This window comes from Lepisma saccharinum, chromosome 8 (assembly GCF_977018435.1).
Source record: "Lepisma saccharinum chromosome 8, izLepSacc3.1, whole genome shotgun sequence".
Classification (NCBI taxonomy): domain Eukaryota; kingdom Metazoa; phylum Arthropoda; class Insecta; order Zygentoma; family Lepismatidae; genus Lepisma; species Lepisma saccharinum.
In genome coordinates, this window is record NC_139236.1 from 76,335,380 (window position 1) to 76,359,887 (window position 24,508).

A 24,508-nucleotide genomic window follows, 5' to 3' on the forward strand; every position below is an offset into this window, starting at 1 on the left:
AACCAAGATCATAAGTTCCTGAAGAAGATCATCATGTGGATGACCGAAACACTAAACAATAAATGTTAATGCAACCTGAACGATTCTGCTAGTTATTTTTACTCTAATTAAAATGTTTAATGTCTGCAATGTAAACCTTACGAAAATCTAATAAACCATGTTTGTATGCAGGACAGTTTGGATAGTACTTACTTTTCTCTATATAAAATGACTGGCCAATTACACATACAATCTCCAATGTACAGTCATTTCTGTGCTAATTTTAGAATTTGTAAATATTAACCATAACTTTTTCTAGAATACATCCATTTTGATTCTTAGCGACAAATATGGCAGAACGTAACTAAACATAAGCATCTGCTTGTTTTGACAGCCTTTTCCCTCTTTTTATTGATTGTGTGTGAACTCCAATTTACACTAACCATTTTTGCATAAGATGTTTTGTAATTGAATTGCAAACATTTATCTGTGAATGATTTTTTGAAGATTCTTAATGTATTAATAATTGTTACTCTCTTCATATACTTCTTCTTGTGTGTTGTCCTCTAATAATATTATTTTATATATCTTCCAGCTTAGTGGAATTGTGTTTTAGTGTTTAATAATATATCAAGCAATCTTTTGTACAAGTTTGTTGTGGAGTAATTAAAATTGGAAAGTAAGATTATAACTAGTGTTCTCTGTTTCTATCCAGCACCACCTCCTGGACCGCCAGGTCCCCCTGGACCGGTTGGACCCCCGGGGGCAGTTGGGGTCCCTCCTGGTGCCATGGGGATCATACCACCCCAGGCACCGCATCAACCACAACAGCCACCAGAATTACCAAGTAAGTGATGAATGTTTTGTTAAATTCGTGCGAAATGTATTTTTATATTTAGAATTGTTCTCTGTGTTACATAGTAATGTTAGACAGGAATGCCTTTTCAGACAAACATGTAAGCCAGAGGTATAAAACTGATAGAGTTCCTGCCACTAACGGGTCTGTCGCCTTTTGATAAATTAATGTTTTGATGCAAATACTGAGGTTGGCTCTGCTGTTGCAGGAGTCCTACCAAAGGGCATGTTCTTTTTCACTTGCCATCTATGTGTTCGTTGCCTTTCTCTCCCCTAGAGGGTGAGTGGCAACCAACAGTTCAGATCCCTTTACAAGTGAATGATGAGGTCTGGCTGGCACGTGTCATTTCCAGCGTTCCTATCAGTGGATGGAAGCAGTCTCGTGATGACTGGCAAAGGTGTGGTTTCCATCATTTTCTCAATTTCAGATGTACAGGGTGATTCATAAGTTTCTTGAAAGTCCTCTAGTTTTGCCAGCAACAGTTTGTTTCACTGAACCCAGCTATTAAGCTTGCTGTTTTGATGGGAAACTGGTGCCTGATCAGTAGAGGCATGCAAATTTAGTTTTTGACGAAAGCACGAAATAACATGTTGATACTCATTTTTCTGTTTTTCAAAGGTGTGAGGTGCATTTTCCTACCCTGTTTTGTCACGAAATAATGCGAAATATGCTCTTAAACACGAAATTTACCGTTTATATACCGACGTGCCACTTTCTGAAGTCTGAAGTATCCTGTGAGTTATGTAATTCACGGAAAACTGATTAATTCTGCTTCAAATATTTGAGAAGCAAAAATGGAGCCCTTTACACAGGAATAAACTTAATACCCTGGTAACTACATAAATGTGCTATTAGAAGGGATAAGTTTATTTTGTGTAATAAGTGCAGTTTTTAAATCAAATTTAGGATTATATTCACAATTTTAAAACCAAAATGTCTTTTATATAGCACTTTTGATGTGATTATTCACCGCTGTAACACCGAAATTTTATTTTATGTACCGCTTTTGAACCCGAAATAGACTGTTTTTGTACCGAAATTTTGCTTTTTTATTTACCAAAAATATGTGCCTCTACTGATCAGGATAGTGTTGATGAAAAACAACCTTGAATGCATGACAACTTTATTCTCTAGACATAAGGAAAATAGAAAAATGCAAAAGAAAGCGTATTTTAAGTTTTGATACTGATAATTTGTCAACCACTGTACCTCATTGAAAACCAATTGGAAATTTCGATTTCTGCATGGCACAATGTGCTACAATGCCAGAGGACCAGGTTTGGACCATGAATGTTCTTTCACCAGTAAGTGTTATCACTCACTCATCCGTATCTTTGTGATTAGCCAAAAGTTATAGAAAAGCAAATAAGCCTAATGAAAATTTGGATTTTTGGCAAAGTGTGACATGCAGATTCTGCCTTCTGAGGTTCTATTGTTTTAGGGTTTATTATTAATTGGACTTCTCATATAGGCTTATTGTTTTGCCCAAAAAAATCACATTAAATGATAAAATGTAATTTTTTTTAAAAAAAATTGACAACCCTGAGGAAGGTTTTGGCAGCACATCTGAAGTGTCAGAATTTGAAAACAACTTGTTAAACCACAGATATATTAGTGACTTACATTTTGTTTAATACTTACAAGCTGGTGGTTATGAGAAACTTTAAAATAATAACATTCTACTGATTAATTAGAAAATCTTTTGTCTTCACAAATTATGCCCAGAAATATCATTCATTGTAGAGAATGTTGAAAGGGGAGTGTAGTGTGTGTTCAATATTCAGTGGTTTAAATTAACTTGATTGCTGAGATGGGTAATTTAATAATCTAGTTTCTGTATCCTATTTTGCCATAAACGAATGAGTGTGTGTAGAAATTAGCTGAGAGGCTTGGCATAGAACAAAATGAAATTGTCTAATAATTTGAAGTATGAAATACCATATGGACTTGTATTTGAAAGAGTTAAGGTAACATGAATATTTTCCATCATAATTAGAGGGAGCAGAATTATGCAGTTTAAAACGGCAACCCGATTGGTTTTATCACATACAGTCACGTTGCACAACTTGACACTGCTAATTCCAACACCACCTTAGCCATTGTTGCCCACAACCACACCACCATAATCAACAATTATCCATCAACACTTACATATAAGTCATGCAGGCCCCTTGTCATCTTAATGTAATTTCCTCCTCTAACATGTACCTCCGGGTGACAACATTTGGAAATATGTACTGTGGGTTGAGAGTTATTTTTGAAACCAGTAACTAAGCAGGGTTACTCCCAAAGTTACTCTGTAAAATTACAAATAATTTTACCAGCCTGTAACAGTAAAAAATTCTACCACTTATTTTCATTCATTCATTTCTGTATATTTCATGTACTATGGTTTGGCAAATGTGTAAATACTTTTCTACGGTTATACGTACATTCTTCAATAAAATGAGTGGACAATTTTTCATCAATATCAGTAAGGTTCACATCAGTATCTGAAAAAAATGTCCTTACTATAACTATCTTAATCTAAGTTTAAATTCTATTTGTATCTACTTATGGTCTTATTTGTTTCGTATGTCTTCTTTTTTCAGTGTTCACCTGTCCAAGGAGGCCAAACCTAGGGAGAGAAGGCAGACCAATAATGTTGCGTGCAAACCACTTCCAAATATCAATGCCTAGAGGATATGTACACCATTATGACATCAATATACAACCTGACAAATGCCCAAGGAAAGTCAACAGGTATGGTTTCACATGAGTTGTGTGTGAATGTTGACACAACATTGGTAGAAGTATGCAGTAAGTTTCCTGTAATGTTTTATTCTCTGTGCATCTTTGTGTAGAAATGTGTCAAAATCTTGATGGTGGTGCTATTTTCTTCTCTTCTAGCTTATCATAGAATTATGTTAGTTTGTTGTACATAGGAACCTCAATTTATTTTTTTCCATAATAATTTACAGTGGAACCTCGATTTTACGTTTTTCAGGGGACCAAGCCGAAAAATCTTTAAATGCGGGAAAATTTAAAATTGAGGAAAATTTTATAACATTTTACTATGTTTGGACCATCGAGATTGAATGTATAGGGTGAGTCAAAAGTCCCTGACCACCCCTTATAAAATGAAAGGGAGTGTAGATTGCAGCAATTGGCCATGGTAGTAAGTTGTTAGGCCTAGGGGGAAACTTTTTGGTGCATATCATGACAACATCCACCATCTTGGATCCAACTTCATTTCTTTAAATGGGAAGGAGGGCATGTGGGGTATGGTTTTGGGCTAGAATTTCACCAGGAATTCAGTGGTGAAGTCAGATTTTAGAAAACCTTAATGATAAGGAACTTATGGACATGCTATGTGAACACGGAGCAGTATCTCATGTGTGATTTGTGCACAGGCATCCAGTATCCGTTGCTCCAAGTGACCCACATCCCGAATCTTTTCGGCATACACGATTGACTTCAAATGACCCCACATGTAAAAATCATGTGGGGTCAAATCTGGGGATCGGGGAGGCCATTCCACTGGCCCACGTCACACAATCCATCGGGAGGTCCAGATAGTGACGAACCTGTCGCCCATAATGCCCCATCCTGCTGAAAATCTGAGGGGAATGTGCCATCTTCCGTCAAATCTCCTATCTGGGTCATCCTCGGGAGAGATGGTGCTGCAGCTGCAGCTTGTACGGGTGCCACTTAACCATTTTTAAGACCCTGCAAATGGAACTCTGGCTGACACAACATTGCACAGACATTCGACGTGTGCTGCACTGCGGAGACTTGGCAAACGATGCCAGCACTGCCGTAGCTGTTCCTTCTTCAGTGAGTGTTCTGGGCCTACCAGATCGTGGCCTGTCATGGACTGTACCGCTCTCTTTGAACCTGGTCAACAATTGGGACACTGTAACATGCGACACTGGGTTCCGTTTGTTGAAATCAAAAGCTAAAGCAGGGGCACTTCTGCCCCCCCCTCCTCCCCCCACAGCTTGATAATCTGGATTCGTTCGTTCTTGGTCAATGGCATGGTTCAGCACCTGCAAATGATACATAATTATCACTTATATGCCCATGTCTTCCTTATCATTAAAGTTTTCATAAATCTGACCAACACTGAATTCCCCCAAAACCATACCCCACATGCCCCCCTTCCCGTTTAAAGAAATTAAGTTGGATCCAAGATGGCGGACGTTGTCATGACATGCACCACAAAGTATCCCCCTAGGCCTAATATATTACTACCATGACCAATTGCTGCAATCTACACTCCCTTTCATTTTTATAAGGGGTGGTCAGAGACTTTTGACACCCTGTATAATGCAGGAAAATGTAAAATCTGGGAACATTAAATCAGGGTTCCACTGTATTCATCATTGGCAAATAAACAGCATGGTAGTATAATCAATACAGTTATTTGAATAACTTACTTTATCTGCAAGATTTACTGCTAATGGTTCTCTTAAATTCGGTACACCCTGCCACCATCCACTTGGGAACTTGTTTCTCGGCAGGAACCGAAATGAATAGAAAAATTCCAAAATGTAGCTTTGCTATGTATAGTTGAAAAATAGTTTAAAAATGACTAATATTTATACAATAACAAAAAAGTAGTGTTGCCATTTATTCATAAGTAGGCTATTGGTTCTAGCAATGGTTATGTGACCTGATTACTTGAATTTGCTTACCACAGAAAACCACTCTATGGGGGATTTTTAATTACTTTTCGGAAAAAATGCATCTGAAATTTCCTGAAAAATTTAATTTTTGAAACTTTAACTTACCGCTCTTTGACTCTATTTAGCACATTGTGCCAAAAATGGTTTGGGACAGTAGGACATGAATCTCTGCAAGTAAATAGCCTTCCAACAGGAGTGGGTAAAAGTTTTTAAAAATACATTTCTTGAGAAAATTTAATTTTTTAAAATGCTTAATTTTTTTTCAGTGATCTTTCGAGGCAAATAAATTCAAGTTCTAGCCCTTGCTAGAACCAGCAGATTACTTATGAATAGTTGGCAACATTACTTTTATTGCATAATACATTTTAATTATCTTTTTGTTAAACTAGGAGACAATTTTCAACTATATGTAGTGCAGTTGTACACGGCAGCGCTACATTTTGGAATTTTTCTATTCATCAAGAAGAGATATCATGAATAAATTACCCTTTTTTTGTAATTTCACCTCTTGACATGGAATGTTAACATTGTATTATCTGTGAAAGTCCTTCACATTCCATCCAAAAGAAAATAAACTCCAACGCACTACAACAAAAATTTCTCATTCTGTGAAGTTCTAAAAACTTTCCGATCAATTTGAAAAACTTCATATCAACCATAAAATAGAAGCATGCATTTTGACAAAGTTACAAAACTCATATTACCTTGTAATTTGAGTAAAAAGAGAAACCCTGACACATCTGTAGTTTTTGAGAAATTACGTTAAATGCCACAAAGTGGTGCTTGTCCATTTATAGGCCTCCTCGCATCTTGCACTTTACCAATGGTGGTTCATTATATAGACTGGCAATAATATAAAAGTTAACTATGTGTGGAAAATCGGATAAGAGAAGGAAATTTATTTGACAGTAAGCGTGAACCCTGCACATTCACTTTTCCTATACACTTTTGTTTTATTGCTCATTTATACATTTTGCTAAATGATGATGACGACAAAATAAATTGATATTTAGTGATAATTATTCGATTGGCCTGTCTGATAACCAAATAAATTGAGCACTTTAAACGGAAATGAACTCCAAATATATTTTCCCCATTACATGTGCAGAAGCATGTGATAAAGTGTGAAATAATTTTTTCACCTCCCAGGAGAATATTTTGCCAAAACTTAGTTTAGTATATACTTACAAGTTCAAGTGTTTGTATTATTCCTACAATCATTCTGTGAAGTTCTAAAAACTTTTTGATCAATTTGAGAAACTTCATATCAACCATAAAATAGAAGCATGCTTTTTGACAAAGTTACAAAACTCGTATTGCTTTGTAATTTGAGTAAAAAAAACAATCTGACACATCTGTTGTTTTTGAGAAATTACGTTAAATGCCCCAAAGTGGTTGGTGCCAGTCCATTTATAGGCCTCCTCGCATCTTGCACTTTACCAATGGTGGTTCATTATATAGACTGGCAAGAGTATAAAAGTTAACTCTGTGTGGCAAATTTCATAAGACAAGGAAATTTATTTGACAGTAAGTGTGAACCCTGCACATTCATTGCGGTGCTTTTTCTATACACTTTTGTTTTATTGTTCATTTATACATTTGGCTAAATGATGATGACTACAAAATAAATTGATATTTAGTGATAATTATTCGATTGGCCTGTCTGATAACCAAATAAATTGAGCACTTTAAAAAGAAATGAACTCCAAATATATTTTCCCCATTACATGTGCAGAAGCATGTGATTAAGTGTGAAATAATTTTTTCACCTCCCAGGAGAATATTTTGCCAAAACTTAGCTTGGTAAATACTTACAAGTTCAAGTATTTGTATTACTCCTACAATCATTCTGTGAAGTTCTAAAAACTTTTCGTCAATTTGAAAAACTTCATATCAACCATAAAATAGAAGCATGCTTTTTGACAAACTTATAGAACTCATAAAAAAACCTAACTCATCTGTAGTTTTTGAGAAATTACGTTAAATGCCACAAAGTGGTGCCTGTCCATTTATAGGCCTCCTCGCAAGTTAACTGTGTGTGGCAAATCTGATAAGAGAAGGAAATTTATTTGACAGTAAGTGTGAACCCTGCACATTCATTGTGGTGCTTTTCCTATACACTTTTGTTTTATTGCTCATTTATACATTTGGCTAAATGATGATGACGACAAAATAAATTGATATTTAGTGATAATTATTCGATTGGCCTGTCTGATAACCAAATAAATTGAGCACTTTAAAAGGAAATGAACTCCAAATATTTTTTTCTCCATTACATGTGCCGAAGCATGTTAATAAGTGTGAAATAATTTTTTCACCTCCGAGGAGAATATTTTGCCAAGACTTAGCTTGGTAAATACTTAGGTAAATACTTACAAGTTCAAGTGTCTGTATTATTTCTGCAATCAGAGTATGAGGTATAATATACATTAGGTGTGAAGTGTTTTTGTAATTTGTAATACCTGGTGAAACTACAAAAGGTTTGTTTTGCCAAAATGAATGAGGTTCCCTGTTTCACAATTCTTTAATAACAGTCAACTTGTGTGCTATGTACAGCTGCTTTATGTTTAATATTTTAACATCTGAGGGTAATTAAATTATGTTTTCTTTCTCTTTGCAGGGAAATCATAGAAACAATGGTACATGCCTACAGTAAGATATTTGGAACGCTTAAACCAGTGTTTGATGGAAGAAATAATTTATATACACGGGATCCTTTGCCAATAGGAAATGACCGAGTAGAATTAGAGGTAATAGTTTTTCTATCTTTTAATGTTGAGAAAGTGTATTTGTACAATAAATGGCTTTCTCATTCTTTAAATAAAAAATGCTTCTTTGAATATTAAAATAAATTAGTTTTAATTACATGTTACTCATTACAATTAAGTCACATAACATACTTTGCAAAATCTTGATAATGTATTTGACACATCTCCACTGCAATATATAACAAGATACAGATGCTATGAATTGTATACATGACCAATACAATTATAGAGAGGGTTTTCTTCCATACTTTAATATACAAACCTAATAGGAAAAGGCTTTTTTTTTTGCCACCATAGCTGTTTGCAGTTTCGTGAAGTAAATATGTTTCCAAAATCGATAAGGTATGGTGCACACAAGGATGGAAAATGGGCAGTAATGTTGAGTTAGTTTTTTCTTATTCATCTGTATTTGTCAGTTTTAAAGAAAGTGTTCTTTTTTGTGTGCTCGTGACTGCATGATGGCTTCTCATTGAGATGGCAATTTTTTTTTTCAATTCAATTAAAGATATGCTTTTTATTTATAGCTAGTAATAATTACTAGTACACTGACAAAGCAACCCTCTCTCTCCTTATCGTTGGATTTCCATAAATGCTGAAAAATTTAAACATTATGGTTTCAAGGCTATCTTTTCTTTGCTTCGTACTCTATTACTCACCAAGTCACCTTTGCTTATAGTGCATTATTTTTTATATTTTTAAGTAAAAAATTAAAATATATATAGTGTACTTTCCAAAAACATGAATTGTATGATTTTTTTATCTGAATTTTTTTCCAGGTTACTTTACCAGGTGAGGGAAAAGATCGTGTATTCCGAGTAACAATCAAATGGGTAGCGCAGGTTTCACTCTTTGCTCTAGAGGAAGCTTTAGAAGGACGAACACGACAGATTCCGTACGATGCGATTTTAGTAAGTTTTATTGAGCTACACTTTTGATACAGAATATAAAGTTTTCATTAACATGTGTGCTAAAATGTTTCTATAATGTAAATAATTTTCAAGTACTTTAATTCTGCATTTTAAGTTTTTTTCATATTTTGGTACGTGCTAGTAAATAATTATGGAGAATCTTAATACTCACGTGGTTATTAGAACAGTTTGCTATTTTGGAACATTATTCATATTTGATATGTGCGTGTGCGCATAAATGAGAAATTGATTATCAATTTGCAAGTTGCACGAGTAAAAACTGATTGAATGCAAATTCTTCTCACAGGCATTGGATGTTGTAATGCGACATTTACCATCCATGACATATACACCAGTGGGTAGGAGTTTCTTCTCATCACCCGATGGCTATTACCACCCATTGGGAGGAGGTCGAGAAGTTTGGTTTGGCTTCCATCAGTCAGTACGGCCCTCTCAGTGGAAGATGATGCTTAACATAGACGGTAAGTTTTAATTAACATCTCATAAAGCATTAGAAACTATTCAGAAAATTGTAGTTTTTCTTCTGGAGAGACATATGTTTAAAACAAATTTGTTAGCAGAGTGAGCTACGACGCCAGGGGTCCCAGGTTTGAATCCCAGCCTGGGTATGGATATTCTTTGTGAGTGTTCGTTCATCAATTTCACCTCATCATTGTGATTAAACGAAAGTGTCAGAAAAGTGATGCTAAAAAACAAGTCACTTCAAAATCAGAACAAATCAATTTGAATGGGGTAACATGAATCAAATATCCTGATGCGGGATATAGGAAAAGTGGAAGTTAGGTTGTTACCAACATGGTGACTATCTTCCAATCAAGTCATCAGTTTCTTAAATGGATAAGTGGCCATGTGCCTTATCAAAATGGCAAGAATTTCATGAGAAATATGTTGGTGTGCATAATTTCAATATAACATTAACTTTTCATGTTAGAGGGACTAAAAAAACGTGGTTGATAATTAGAAGATGTAAGCGAGGATTGCCTTCCCTTACACCAGACTACATCCAACTGCCTAGCCAAGACCCTGAAACAGTTCACACAAACCAGGGAACAAGATAGTCAGTGCGCTAAGCAAACACGAGATCTTTCCTTTTCTTTCACCACTTGACAACCCAGGAGTATATGGTGCCCAATGTGAGTGCAACTCGCAATACATTGGCAGCTCCATCAACGAACCGTACAACAGCACTTCTCCGATGCAAAAAATCCCAACCAACTACGGGTTAGCAAAGCGCCTCAAGTTTAACAAACACGGGATCCAAAAAGTTTCAATTAGGTATGCAGCGTGCACAATGATTGACACAAAAATTAAAGAGACGTACGCAATTATGCACTTTCCACACGATCTGAATATGGACAGTGGTCGGGAACATCATGTTTGGCTCCCGAATAAATCTCACACACTCAGCAGACGAACTAGTTACACCAGTGCCCCTAGTGGTAAGCGAGGAAACAACAGGAACCGGAAGTCAACCCAACAGTGAAGCATCGACTTTCCCAAGTGGATGGTGGCAGAGGCCACCGAAATTAATAGAACATTTACAAGTAAGTTTCGCGAAAATCTTTTTAGTACTCGCTTACGTCTTCTAATAACATTAACCTAGTTTAAATCAAATTTGGATGCAGAAACTATTTCAAAACATCGTGATGCACAGTATGTGAAAGGAGAAGAACCTGTTAGTTTATGTTCCCAACATGGTAGTCATCTCGGAGGCAATTTCTTTTTCTTTAGTGGAAAGGTGATCGCATGACATACCAAAATGGGCTAGTATTTCACGAGAAATGCGATGAAATGCTTAATTTCAACCCCAAATGTTTACTGTTACGTGGACATTTTGTATGTTTATCATCTCGGAGGTTACACACATCCTGAATAAGTATCATCCAATATTGCAAATTTGATTCAGATTTTCTTCAGTACTGGCACATATCAGCTCAGTCTAATTTATGTGTATTCTTTTCAAATTTTTCTTTAAAATCACATTCTTAATATATTTTTTTTCTATTTACAGTGTCAGCCACAGCATTTTACAAAGCTCAGCCAGTAATCGAGTTCATGTGTGAAGTGCTGGATATCAGAGACATCAATGAACAGAGGAAACCACTGACTGATTCTCAGAGAGTGAAATTTACAAAGGAAATCAAAGGACTTAAAATTGAGATCACACATTGTGGTTCCATGAGGAGAAAATATAGAGTCTGTAATGTTACCAGAAGGCCTGCTCAAATGCAGTCGTAAGTTACAGTTTATTAGGATTCCCGGATACTTCAGAAAAAAATAAGTTAATTTTTCAATATCAGCACAGTGTTACAAAAGGGACAATCCATGTTTACTAGGGATGAGCTGATACCAATAAAGTACCGATATAAAATATACTGATAACCGATATTCTACCGATCCGATATAAAATTAGAAATGGTCCTTGAAAAACCAGAAAGGTTCATTGCCCTCCTTAATAAATGTGTGTTTCAATGCGACTGTAGTGCAAAAGAAGTTGCATATTTAGACATTTATATTTTTAGAAAGTAGGGCATGGCGATTATCCATAAAAATTACCACAAAATGGCAGAATTTTGCACTAAATTATCAGATATTTATCAATATATCGGATCGGTAAAATAATCGGTAATTTTACCGATACACTGATATGTCTATATTGGCCGATACTGATTAATCGGTCCCATCCCTAATGTTTACCATGAATCCATTCAAAAACCATAGTTTGATTTCCACATTTTGTAATTAAAAAGAAGTAGAATAATTATTTTATATGGGAATAAAAGTCGATTAACTCTTATTCTTAGTTGAATGTTCCTTTTAATACACAAGAAATAAAACTTGTAATATATCATCCTTCCAATGCCAAAACAACGTATGTGCAAATTTTGTCTTTTCAACTTAGTGCATTTTCTGACTACTTTTTGTTGATATATTGTTATGATAACTCATATAACCTAATCAACAGTCACAAGTAGGTGCATATTTTATCAATAACAGCATTTATCCAAATATAAAACCTGTTTTTCTAGGAAATTGAATATTAAAGTGCTGTTATCTCAAAGCGAATGCGTGGTTTTGGCATTGGAACGATGATATGTGAGAGTTATCAGGGAATTTTGAAAATGCATCCGATAACATAGAAAGATCTGAGAACATAAAGTGTTTTTATATACTTGCCAGGCTTATGTAATGAAATTTTTTTTTCTTAACCATAAGTCTTAAATATAAGTCTGTGTGCATTGTAAATCTCAGGATTTGTTATTTTTATGTATGATTCATTGTTGTGTCCTGACTTTTTTTTTACCATCTGAAAATTGATGTAAATTGATCTAAAAAAATCATAAAAAAATAAAATGTCTTAACATAATCTTTCATTTTTCAGTTTCCCACTTCAGTTGGAAAATGGTCAGACTGTGGAATGTACTGTGGCAAAGTACTTCTTAGACAAATACAAGATGAAGCTTAGGTATCCCCATTTACCCTGCTTACAGGTTGGCCAGGAGCACAAGCACACGTACTTGCCATTGGAGGTGAGTGCCAATCACCCTTCTATGTATTAGAGACCTGAGTTTTTTTATGTTGACATCTTTAAATCTTTTCCTTACTTTTGGGGGTTACATCTAAATTTTATTATTTGCAAAATTCATGTTTTCAAAGTAGAAGACGTACTTAGCATTAAAATAATAATTCATTTCATGAAAATAGTTGTATATAGTTCATTCTATCAACTTAAGTTAATTTTTTTGTGTAGCTTTGATTAGAATGATCTACCTCCATCTGCAGAACTACCAAATGGATATCTTTAGATACAATGTAGTTGGATACAGTTGTCCTCCTCCATAGCCGTCTGGTCTAAGATGCTGTGCTTTGGACTCCAAATGCGGGATGGCATGGTTCGGAGTCTTCCTGGGCTCCCGGCTTGTGTACAGAACCAGTAGCAATCCACCATCGTGAGAAAATTGGGCAGCTAGCTACCAGTGGGTAGCTTAACCTGGTCTCTGAACTCTCCTATAACGGCTGTTGTTTCGGCGTGCTGACCCCATGTCACCCCATTACTGGTTGAAAATCTCCACACCTCTAGGTAGGAGTGTGGGAAGGAGACTGGCAGTCGGGAGATAGACCAAGGACTGTGGAGCCACGGATTATTATTATTAGGTGGATACAGTTAATAAAACATATTCTAGACAACTTAAAATTGCTACACAATCAAAACAGTAGTACCAGTACTGGAAAGAATAGCAATATCAGTTCAATGCTATACAGTTTATATCTAGTTTTACTCTCAAATGGTACCGTATGTGAATACATTGCTAGAAACTAATGCTGATTTACTTCTCATTTCCAGGTATGCAACATAGTTGCTGGCCAACGATGTATAAAGAAACTGACCGACATGCAAACGTCAACAATGATAAAAGCCACAGCAAGGTCTGCACCAGACAGGGAAAGAGAAATTAACAATTTGGTTCGAAAGGCAGACTTTAATAACGATTCATATGTGCAGGAATTTGGCTTGACCATAAGCAACAACATGATGGAAGTTCGGGGGCGTGTTCTACCCCCACCCAAGCTACAGTACGGTGGCAGGGTTAGTTCACTCAGCGGCCAGGTCTTTCAGTTTTTATATTTTTATACCATTGTTTTTATTTTATTTGCACTGCACTTTGAAGCTTATTTTCAAAATTTTCCTTGGTTCAGTTTATCACATTTTTTATTTTACCTTACTTTTTTTTCACAGTTTGATATGAAATGTATATGAATACATTTTGTGCTAGAGGAAAGTCTTAGATTAATATAGTTTTTCCTTCATTCCTATGCTAATCATGCAGAAAGACCTTTCTTTAAAAAAAAATCCTGCTTTTTTAACATTGTACATCTGGCATGCATGGTATTATTTTCTTAACATGTCCTTACTAATAGTTAGGGACCTGATTGTAATCAAGGTGTTCCTGGTTTGATGACCCAGTGGAGGCACATTACACAGTGGTTCAGTTCCCGCTTTAAATTGTAGGTCCAGTCCCAATTATCCTATCTGTTCGTAAAGTGGACTTAAAACAAAAATTCAATGTGATTTTTCTCACTTTTTGCATCATTTCCTCCAAATTTGTGCTAAAAACAACCTACACTTAACATATAACGAATGAAAAAGGAAGAGATAACTGAATGAAAACTTTTGCAATAGATTTACAATCACATTTTAATGAAAGCCATGACTCCCATGTAGCTGAATGATTTTGAGTTCTTGACTTCGGTGCAAGCTGTACCCTGTTCGATCCTGTTCAAGTTCCAGCATGGTTAGATTAATTAGGAAGCTGCTAGACGAGAAGTGTCATACACTAGTCTAGATAGCCAGAAAAAATCAGACATGAGCTGATTTTCATGGTATTTATCACTATATACCGTAAAAAAAATGTGACATTTGTGGGAGAGATTCATAATATCATAAAAGACTAAATTCACTTAATTTTTGCAACTTGATAGGCATAAAAAAATGTCTTCAACATCTCCTCATCACTTTCTGGTAGGGATGGGACCCATTAATCGGTACTCCCATTGGTATTGGCCAATATAGCCATATCGGTTAATCGGCAAAATTACCGATTATTTTACTGATCCAATATATCGATAAATATCGTATAATTTAGTGCAAAATTCTGCCATTTTGTAATTTTTATGGGTAATCTCCATGCCCTACTTCCTTAAAAAGTAAATGTCTAATAATTCAACTTCTTTTGCACTGCAGTCACTTTTAAAGAAACTTTTATTAAGGAGATCAAATATTTCAAGTTCTTCAAAGACCATTTCTAATTTTATATCGGATTGGTAGAATATCGGTTATCGGTATCAGTAAATTTTATATCGGTATCAGCCAAAATTTCATCCCTACTTTCTTGTAACTATGTTTTTTTTTTTTTTTATGTAATTGTGGAGTAAGATGTTAAGTAAGTTAGTTACCACTTTTGGCTACTATCAGCGATGAGGATGAGTGATAACTAGATTAAATTGATTGAGTCAACACTCACAAAGACCACCCATGCCAGGACTTAAACCCTGGATCTTCTGCGTAGATTGAAAGTAGACAACTTAATGTGAACAGTCACTGAACCATTTGCATGTGTTGACATAATTTATCATAAATTGGTGGTGTTCTCTCTCTTGCTTCCATCCACTTTTTTACCATATTTACTCATGTATAATGCGTACTTTTTTCCAAAATTGTTGCCCCCAAAAACCGTGGTGCACATTATTGCCGGAATACTTGGGTGAGCCAACATGAAACCGTACAGTGTCATTCCATGATTTTGTGACACTTGCATTGATTTTGCATGTTTGCGGAACCCTATCATGTTACATATCGCAAAGCTTTAATTTTGTAGTTATTGATTAAGGCAACAAGTATTCCATTCAAGATGACGACAGTAATGTGCAATGCGGTTGAAATAAGCTCATCACAAAATGAAGAAACTTTGTGATTTTTGTCGTACTTTGGATGAAAGAAAAGATAAGAAAAAAGAAAATAATAATTAAAATGTATTACTGGCCAAATAATATGACACATATGGAGTGTGTAAATGCCTTAATGAAAGAAATCTTGTGCTGTACGTTAGTCATGGAAAAAGTATATATTTTGAAGGTTTTTTTTTTTTTTAAAAGAAAAAGTAGAGGATGATTAGCAAAACGATGTATTAAATAAAGTTTAACTCATCTTGGTCCACATAGCAACAGATGACTCATTGAATAGGTATGTCGTCATTCAGTTTTGATCGGCACAGCAAAAGCTTTACAACCTGCAACTAAGAAAGCTATTTCTTGAACCTGGATTATACTGCGCATTATATATGAGATATAATTTTTTGTAACTTTTCCCCATCAAAATCCAGGGTGCGCATTATACACACGTAAATGCAGGTATTTACTCTCACATAAATCCTCTGAAGTAGTGATTGCTGCATTCCTTAGATAAATCTCTTGGGTGAGATTGTGGATGAATAAATAGTGTCACTATACTCTTCAATAGAATTTTCTCTTAGTACCTTGCCATAATTTGCTAGTACCCTGTCCTCTCATGAGATAGCATGCTTCTCACTTTCTTACTTATAAATTCCATGTTGGTTTTGCAGTTTGAAACTCTCCTTGACCAATCCTGCTTCAAGGTATATTTTATTATTATTATACCAAACTTTTTTTTTATTCCAAATTGAAAAAGCAGTAAGGGAATTTGGATTGGTGCAAGTAAAATAAAAATAGTATTAGTAGAATTATACTTAAAAAAAATATTGTAGGTTTAGTTTTTCTTTTCTACAGTGGAGTTGCTTTTTTTATTTTGAAGAAAGGTCTTTTGCTCCCCAAAGATAATGAACCATAAATGCAATAGTTTTTAGTTTTTGTTGATAATAATATATGCATTGAATTCACATAATTTTCATGTTCTGTTATTAGATTAGCTTTAGGAAGAATTAGTTGAGTAAATTGTATGAAGTCAAAGTTTGTAGTAGTTGCTGCAATTCATTTATTCATGCATTTAATTTTTTGATATTCTCTAGCTTTTGTTTAATCAAAAACATAATATAGCATATTTGTCTGCAATCTTTCACATAAACTTAGTTATTCTGCAATGATAAATGTTAATTTCAGTAAGAGAAAATGAGTTGTTTTCCATTGATTTTTTGTACACTATTTTTCAACATAGAAAGCATGTGGTATATGAACACTTAATTTAATATTAATTGTGAATTTCTGAATGCTTTATTTGGGGGGGGGGGAGTTATTTGTGTGGAAGAACTTTTAGCTGTTTTTTTATAGCATGTTCGGCAATTTTATTACATGGGTGCAATTGCATCTCTTCTAATATTTAACCTATCTTATAACAGGGACCCATAAAGAGCATAAAGACTACTGGCTGATTAAAAATTATGGATACTTGAGTTTGCACTCCAATTAAAAATTATCTAGTAAAGCTACATAAAAGCGAGTTACATCAGATTTACGTCACCGTATGTTCCGTTGGTACAGCGATGTCCGTTGAACTGTGGAACCTACAGTCTGTCACTGCGAGTCTGTGCATGTGGTAACAAACATGTTTACTCCATTGAATAAAGATCTTTTTAAATTTGTGATGGATGGGGTAAACGCAGTTTAAAAGTACTCACGTGAAATTTAGAAATTTTGTATTTCCGCATTGCACAATTTAATAGTTAAATTCTATTAATTTCGAAGATCCTCTGTAATATCTGCTGGGAACACAGCAGCCTCACGTTACCTCATGGACGGTTCCTATTGACTGTGGTTCCTGGATCGGATGCCGGAGCAACACGTGATTGGTTTGTTTGAACTCAATGTGACACCATATAGTCCATTATGTTATGTACAGTAACTTCGACAGGGAGTTTTTGAGTCCGGGCTATGTTTTCTACAACTGCGGTGTGACATTCCAATGTAAAACGTACTCGCGGACATTTTTAGAAGGCAACTTTTAATCGGTCAAGCCTGGTCTGTAATTGTAAATAAATTCAATCCCGGACTGGGAGAGAAAATCAGCAAACGTAAATGAGTTCTAGACAGTGTATAACCTTTTCATATTTAAATCATTTTAATTCGCCTACTTACGTGAAATTTAGAAGATTTCGTACTTCCGCGTTGCACAAATTAATGGTTCAATCCTATTAATTTCGAAGATCCACTGTCTTCATTCACAAAAGGGTACGGCGTTTGAAGCGGAGATGGTACCGCGTCACTACATTGTTTGTTCCCGGGCGGCGGTGGTTGCGATTTTTCCCGTTCGGCAGCACTGGCGCGCGCATCTTGGTTTGCGTCGTCTGCTTCCTGTTGTCCTGTGGCGTTGTCAGTTGGGGGTTGGAGGGCTGGGCCGTGTTGTTCGGTAATGTGCCGTTCCTGTTCCCCACGTGGCTGGAGGGGGGTCGAGTATGTGCATAGCATCTTTTCTTTTTCAGGTCGGGGATCTTTCTGAGGACAGGGTGCCAAGTTGGGTGTGCTTGTCCATTGTCCAGGTTTAGTGCTGGTTTTTGCTGGATGATGGCATGGGTTTCTTTGATGGTGTTTTCTATGACAGAGCCGGTTGGGTGAAGTATGGATACAGAGGAGATGGTGTGGTTAGTGGAGTGGAGGTGTTGGGAGAGGCCAGATTTAGGTGTGTCGTTTTTGGCATCTTTTACATGTTCGTTAATCCGTTCTTGGACGGTGCGGATGGTTCTGCCAAAGTAGGTGTTGTGGCATTGGCATGTGGTCTTGTAGACACCGGGGGATGCAAGTTTGGGTAGGTAGTATCTCTTGAAGTTGGGTAGTGCCCTTCCGATTTGGGAAATGGGTTTGTGTGCTACTCGGATGTTGAAGGGTTTGAGGGCCTTGGCAAATTTTCCAGATGTGGTGGGGTGGTAAGGAAAGGCGATCCATTTGGGTTTAGGATCTTGGTTTGGGTTATCTCTGTTTCTTGGGTGTCTGAACTGGGCTTCTGTTTTTGCGCACCACATGGATAGTTGGCGCTCGGTGTAACCGTTGTTTAGGCCTATTTCCGTTACGCACGCTATTTCATCTTGCAGGTCATCTTCCGTGCAGCTGTGTGTGAAGGCTCTTCTGTAAAAGTTCATCCATACTCCAGCTTTCTGTTTTGGTGGGTGGTTGGATTTTGCATGGATATATTGGGTGCCCGAACCTGGTTTCCTGTATACGGATGTGACGAACTTGTCTTGGAGTCGTCGGATGCTGAGGTCGAGAAAGTTGAGGTGGCCATTTTGTTCCCTTTCAACGGTGAAGTTTATGTTGGGATGTATGTTATTGAGGGCAGTTAGGAGATGGGTTAGGTCCTCTTCCTGTTTGTAGATGACTATGGTGTCATCGGCATATCTTTTGTATCTTATATGAGCAAACTCTGGTTGGGTGAGAATAGACTTCTCGGCCACATGCAGCACTATGTTGGATAGGGGTGCAGAAAGGGGGTTGCCCATCGCTAGGCCCCCTGTCTGGTGGAAGAAACTGTCCTCGAACTGGAAATAGTTGTGGGTGAGGCAGGCTTGTAGAAGGTTGCAGATTTCATCAGTTACAAACGGAGGCGTGCTATTGCTGAGTAGCCATGTTCTGGTGGAGTCAAGTGCAAGGCTGATCGGAATGGAGGAGTGCATGTCCACTATGTCTATGCTGGCTAGTTTGCAGTTGTCGGCTTTGACAAAAGAGGTGACAAATTCTTTTGCTTCGAGGCTGTTTTTTAGGCAGTAGGTGAGTTTGTCATTATGGGCGGTCAGTTTCTGGAGGAGCCATTTGGTCAGGTGGACACTTGGTTGATTGAAGCCGGCCACTATGATTCTCAAGGGGGTTCCTGGTTTGTGAGTTTTTGGTATGCCATATGCACAGGGAAGGCTGGGGTGGGTGTTCCTTAGTTTCTTCTTTTCACTATCTTGAAGGAGGGCGCAGTTATCTATGGCTCGGCGGACGGCTGTATTGTATCTGCTTGTGGGGTCACGTTTCAGCTTTTTGTAGCCATCAGAGTTTAGTTTTGCTTGCATTTTGTCACTGTATTGGCCTCTTTCCATTATGACGTATTGGTTACCCTTGTCCGATTTTATGCACCAACATTTGTTGTCCTGTAGCCACTTTTGGAATTCCTGTGTTGTGTTCCTTAGTTTATTGGGTCGAAATTGTTATAACTCGTAGACTATTTGACCAATCTACTTCGGGTAACTTTTGTTTTGCAGCTAAAACATCAGGGCATGCAACTGTGCAGAAATCAAAATGCCAAAGCCAATAAAAGAGGTTGGGTGGGCTGCGGCCCCCAACTTTCAATGAAAAAAATCATAAAAATGGGGAGTCAGTTTGCCCTCTTCCCCTGCTATTTTGGGAAGGGGATGCAAACTTTAGACTTATTTTTAAAGAATGGTCCTTTTCAACCAAATGACACGCAACGATTTAAAGAAATCTAAAAATTGAGAATTGTATTTAAAACCTTTCTACCTGCACTGTATATAAATTTCATCATGATCGGACCATAGGTTTTTTATTTAGAATTTCAAAGACCAAATGACATGCAACGACAAACACAAACAATCACAGGCACGGAGGAGCCACACGAATTCACAGCCACCAGAAAAAGCACACAGAGCGAACTTCCTCTCACTATTCAGGTCGGACCTGTTCTTACCTTTCCCGTGAGGCAAAAAGGAGGAATAGGGTTGGTGGGGGGAGAGGCGAAATTGGTGCATACAAGGCGTGCAGAATATTTCACCAACCAAGACTGCATTTTTCCCTTTACCCTCTGGCATCTTGTGTTCCAGAACTTTCCTTTCTTACAGCCAGCTGTCACGTGCATTTCGGCTCCTCTTTGTCTATTCCTAGCTCGGGTCAGGCCAAGAGATGCCACCCAGTCGTGTAAATGAGAGTCCAAGGGACCTCTCTGCAGCTAATGACAAAAGATAGGATGGGCTAAAATCTTTCACTTAGTCTGGGAAAGGAAAACAAGCTTGTAAATTCCTTTGAATTTGTTGCTCATCTGTCGAAGGCAGCTTCCATACGTAACTTTGGAGTCGGGGGAGCATCCGCATGACGTGCCGAAGCTCCGTTTACTCCACTGTAAGGGTTTCCGACCTAACAGAATAGTATCAAGATAATAAACAGGAATTTTGTAATCAGCTGCATGGTCCATTTTTGAACCAAATTACGAGTAGCACCTTACATTCGATGGTCGAAAAATCGACCAAAATATTAGTAAAGGTTAACAACCCTGGTTTTAACTAATTGTGCAACACTGAAATACGAAATTTCTAAATTTCACGTAAGTAATTTTTAAATTTGGTTTCCCAATGTGAATTGACAATGATATTGGTTTTAAAAATGGCTGTAAAGAACTTCAAAACAAGACCAAGATCGTATTTGTAGGACTACTCAATACTAAGAAAAAGTTGTTTTACGAAGATAAGAGCCTCTTTTTTTTTGGCAGATTTAAAGAAATCTAAAAATTGAGAATTGTATTTAAAACCTTTCTACCTGCACTGTATATAAATTTCATCATGATCGGACCATAGGTTTTTTATTTATAGAATTTCAAAGACAGCTGTCGTTCAGAAAGCACCAAAAAGTGAGCATATTTTTTGTTCTAATAAAAAATTGAAGCCACACTCAAAAAATTTTGGGGTTACCATAGATCAATGCAGAATTGAATAAGCTAAATTTTGATGTAACTCCTTTTTATGTAGGTCTTCTGGTTAATTTTTAACTGAAGTCTAAACTCGAGTATTCATAATTTTTAATCTGACAGTAGTAAAAATTCTATAGCAAGTATAAGACCATGTTGCAGCAATGTCATCAGGGAGGAAACATTAATTTAAGTTGGGGAGGGAGGAGTTTCTCTTTCTCTCTCTCTCTCTCTCTCTAGCTTATTTGAAGTATTCCTCCTTACAATTGATGTTGAATTTTTACTAATGTTTGTGCTATTTAGGGGGTTATTGATACATTGTATCAAATGCTTCTTCAGTCTTTTTTTCAACAAGCATAAAAACTGCTGTCTATGAGTGGAAATTTTTGATTTCCAGATTTTTGAATCTTTAGTAAAATTTTACAACCAACTTGTTATGCCTCTTTAAATTACTTGGTAACAAATAAATACAGAGAACATTAGTACTCACATTCACAAAGCTGTTTTTTGTAGTTCTTTGAAATGTTCATATTTTTGTTTTCAACTTTGTTGGTTCTGGGACAGCCCTTTGACAACCAAGTCTTATTCAGCTTTTCATTGAGTGGTGCATTATCAACACCTCTAGTCCCATTACCTCTGTGAGCTGACATATCTATCTGGAGGCCAATGATCATACATATTTCCACCAATAGGGACTATCCGCAAGATGTTTACAAATTTGACAATTTTAAAGCCTAATCACTCAGGGAACCAACTTAAATTCTATTTTTGTCTTTCCCCTCGTAAGGCAGGGAGATGAACCCTTGAACTAGTCGGCTTGGTCCAGCTGCGAAGGGGGGGATTCTTGAGGTATTCTACTTTGCCAAACTTATGCGTGAAACAAAACAGTTTCCAAAGGCATCCCCAACAAGGCCAAGGCTTCACAAAGTCTACGCTCGCCGCAGAGTAGCAAACGAATGGGTCTCCAATCCTTGCCTCTCACTGAACTGTCAGGGAAGGGTGCATGTTGACAGCAGAAGTGTAATTTACGACTGAGCAAAGATCATTTGTGTGGCACTACTGCTTTTTGCACTTGGTAACTTTACATCTGTAGACGAAAAGTTTGGGTTTGTTCCGCCATTCTGTTCCTGTGTTTTTGTTCCTGTTTGGACATGAACACTTGGAGCGATATTCATACAGGTTTTCTGCATTATGTATCCATTAGGATATTTTTTAAATAATTTTGGTTGCCAGTACACTCCATACAAGAAATTCTGGAATTTAATTAATGCCTCCGGAATGCCAATTTTATAGGAAAAAAAATTATCAGATATTAATGCAGGGTCATAATTTGAAGTTTGCAACTGATGGATCTCACGTGATCTCACTTGATGGGATTGTGAAAAAGCGATTTTATGGGTGAAGTGAAAGGTGACATTTCGATTGGCAGCATTAGTAGTCCAGTCAGTAATTGCAGGCAGCATGCACTCAAGTAATGACCATGTAACATGTGGTGACTACTCACTGGGAATTACAGGAATTCTGCATGGATTTTTCTCTGTAGATGTGAAAAAAATGCAACTTTTTTTCCCAAGTCCCATTGAATTTATACATATTTATTAATGCCCTGAATCAAGTTTTCCAAAGTCTAGCCATTATTTTTATCTGTGAAGTATTAGAAAAGAAAGCTTCGTGAAAAATGAAAGATAATTCTCTCAAATCCTTTACTTTGTTAGTGTCCTATGCAGATAAAAAAAAAGGTAAAGTGCTCCCCTGTGCATAGCACCATGCCATGAAGGCTTATAGGGGGTGTGGGGGGTAACGCCCCACACTTTCTTGATCCGGTCGTGAGTGGGGGTGATGTGATCAGCATCATGCCCCTGACCGCCTTTACCCCCCAGGGTTTCCTGCAGGTACCCATGTTATTCGACGCTGGGTGGGTGCCGGGGCCGCTTCCATCGTTAGAAAAGTTCCCGGATTTGAACCGGCTGGGGATCGAACCCGGGACCTTTAGCATGGTAGTCAGACGCGTTACCGACTGAGCCACCGCGGCCTCTGCAGAACAGTCTGTAATTATTGCAAACTAAGATAACTTGATTAGGTAAATTTGAGTTTGAAATTCCTATACAATTAATTTTTTTTAGAAAATAGTTACATCCCATAACGTTTGTGACGTGTGCTTGTAGATAGATGTATTTCTAATCTGAGTATGTGAACTGGCAAATGTAAACTCTGCACCTAAAATTATATATTTTAAATGTACGTATTTGTGCCCTTGACTTTTTGGAAAGTTCTCCTTGAAAACTGGGAATTATTCTTGAATTTTATCATGGTCCTAGAGTGGCCACCCTGTAACAGCATGGAAGATAGTAAATAATAATTTTGTCCTGAAATGGCACATCTAGGGATGAGCTGATGTTCTAGCTGATTTTCACCAGTACAAATACCAAATCTTGAAAATCATAATTAACAATTGTTCAAAATACAGTGGAAACCCAATTTTACTTTCTCGGATTTTATAATTTCCTGCATTATTAGGGGCATGCATATTTTATTTTTGACTAAAACACTTAAATGTGAAATAACACATTGTAACGTTAATTTTTCATGTTTTTGAAAGGGGTGAGGTGCATTATGATACCAGTTTTGTCGAAAAATGTCCTGGAAAATTCGAAATAAACTCTTATACATGAAATTTAATGTTTATTTACCGGTGTGACATCCGAGGTCTGAATTACCCTGTGAGTTAATCAAATATCAGAAGATTGATTAATTCTGCTGGAAATATTTGAGAAGTGAAAATGGATTCCTTTACACAGGAATAAACTTAATACTCTGATAACTATATAAATGTGCTATTGGAGGTGAAATGTTTAATTTTGTGTAATAAACTAGTAAGTATAGTTTTTAAATCAAATTTAGGTTTTATTCACCATTTTAACACAGAAATGCCATTTTTATATACCACTTGATCACAAAATATGTCCAACTTTGTACCAAAATCTTGATCTTTAATTCATCATAAATATGTGGCTCTATTTATCAGAGATATCTTCAAAATATTCCAGAATTGCATCAGAATGTACCTCTTATGTAATTATCAAATGCCGGAAAGGTATCGGTCAGAACCAGTGAATAAAATCCAACCATTACTTTCTGACGCCGATACACTGGCATTGGCTCGGCCCTAG

The 24,508-nt window shown here is 36.7% G+C and overlaps 1 protein-coding gene across 5 annotated transcripts in view; it reads left to right on the forward strand.

Moving 5' to 3' along the window:
- AGO1 (protein argonaute-1) overlaps positions 1-24,508 on the forward strand; it is a 105,909-nt gene that overhangs the window by 37,766 nt on the left and 43,635 nt on the right. For 4 of the 5 annotated variants that reach the window (XM_083126984.1, XM_083126988.1, XM_083126986.1 and 1 more), the window contains 8 exons: positions 695-826; positions 3,427-3,577; positions 8,123-8,252; positions 9,047-9,178; positions 9,486-9,660; positions 11,211-11,433; positions 12,582-12,729; positions 13,545-13,808. In XM_083126984.1, coding sequence (XP_082983110.1) covers positions 695-826; positions 3,427-3,577; positions 8,123-8,252; positions 9,047-9,178; positions 9,486-9,660; positions 11,211-11,433; positions 12,582-12,729; positions 13,545-13,808 — 1,355 coding nt within the window. The remainder of the gene's footprint in view (positions 1-694; positions 827-3,426; positions 3,578-8,122; positions 8,253-9,046; positions 9,179-9,485; positions 9,661-11,210; positions 11,434-12,581; positions 12,730-13,544; positions 13,809-24,508) is intronic. The other variant, XM_083126985.1, reaches the window with a different exon arrangement.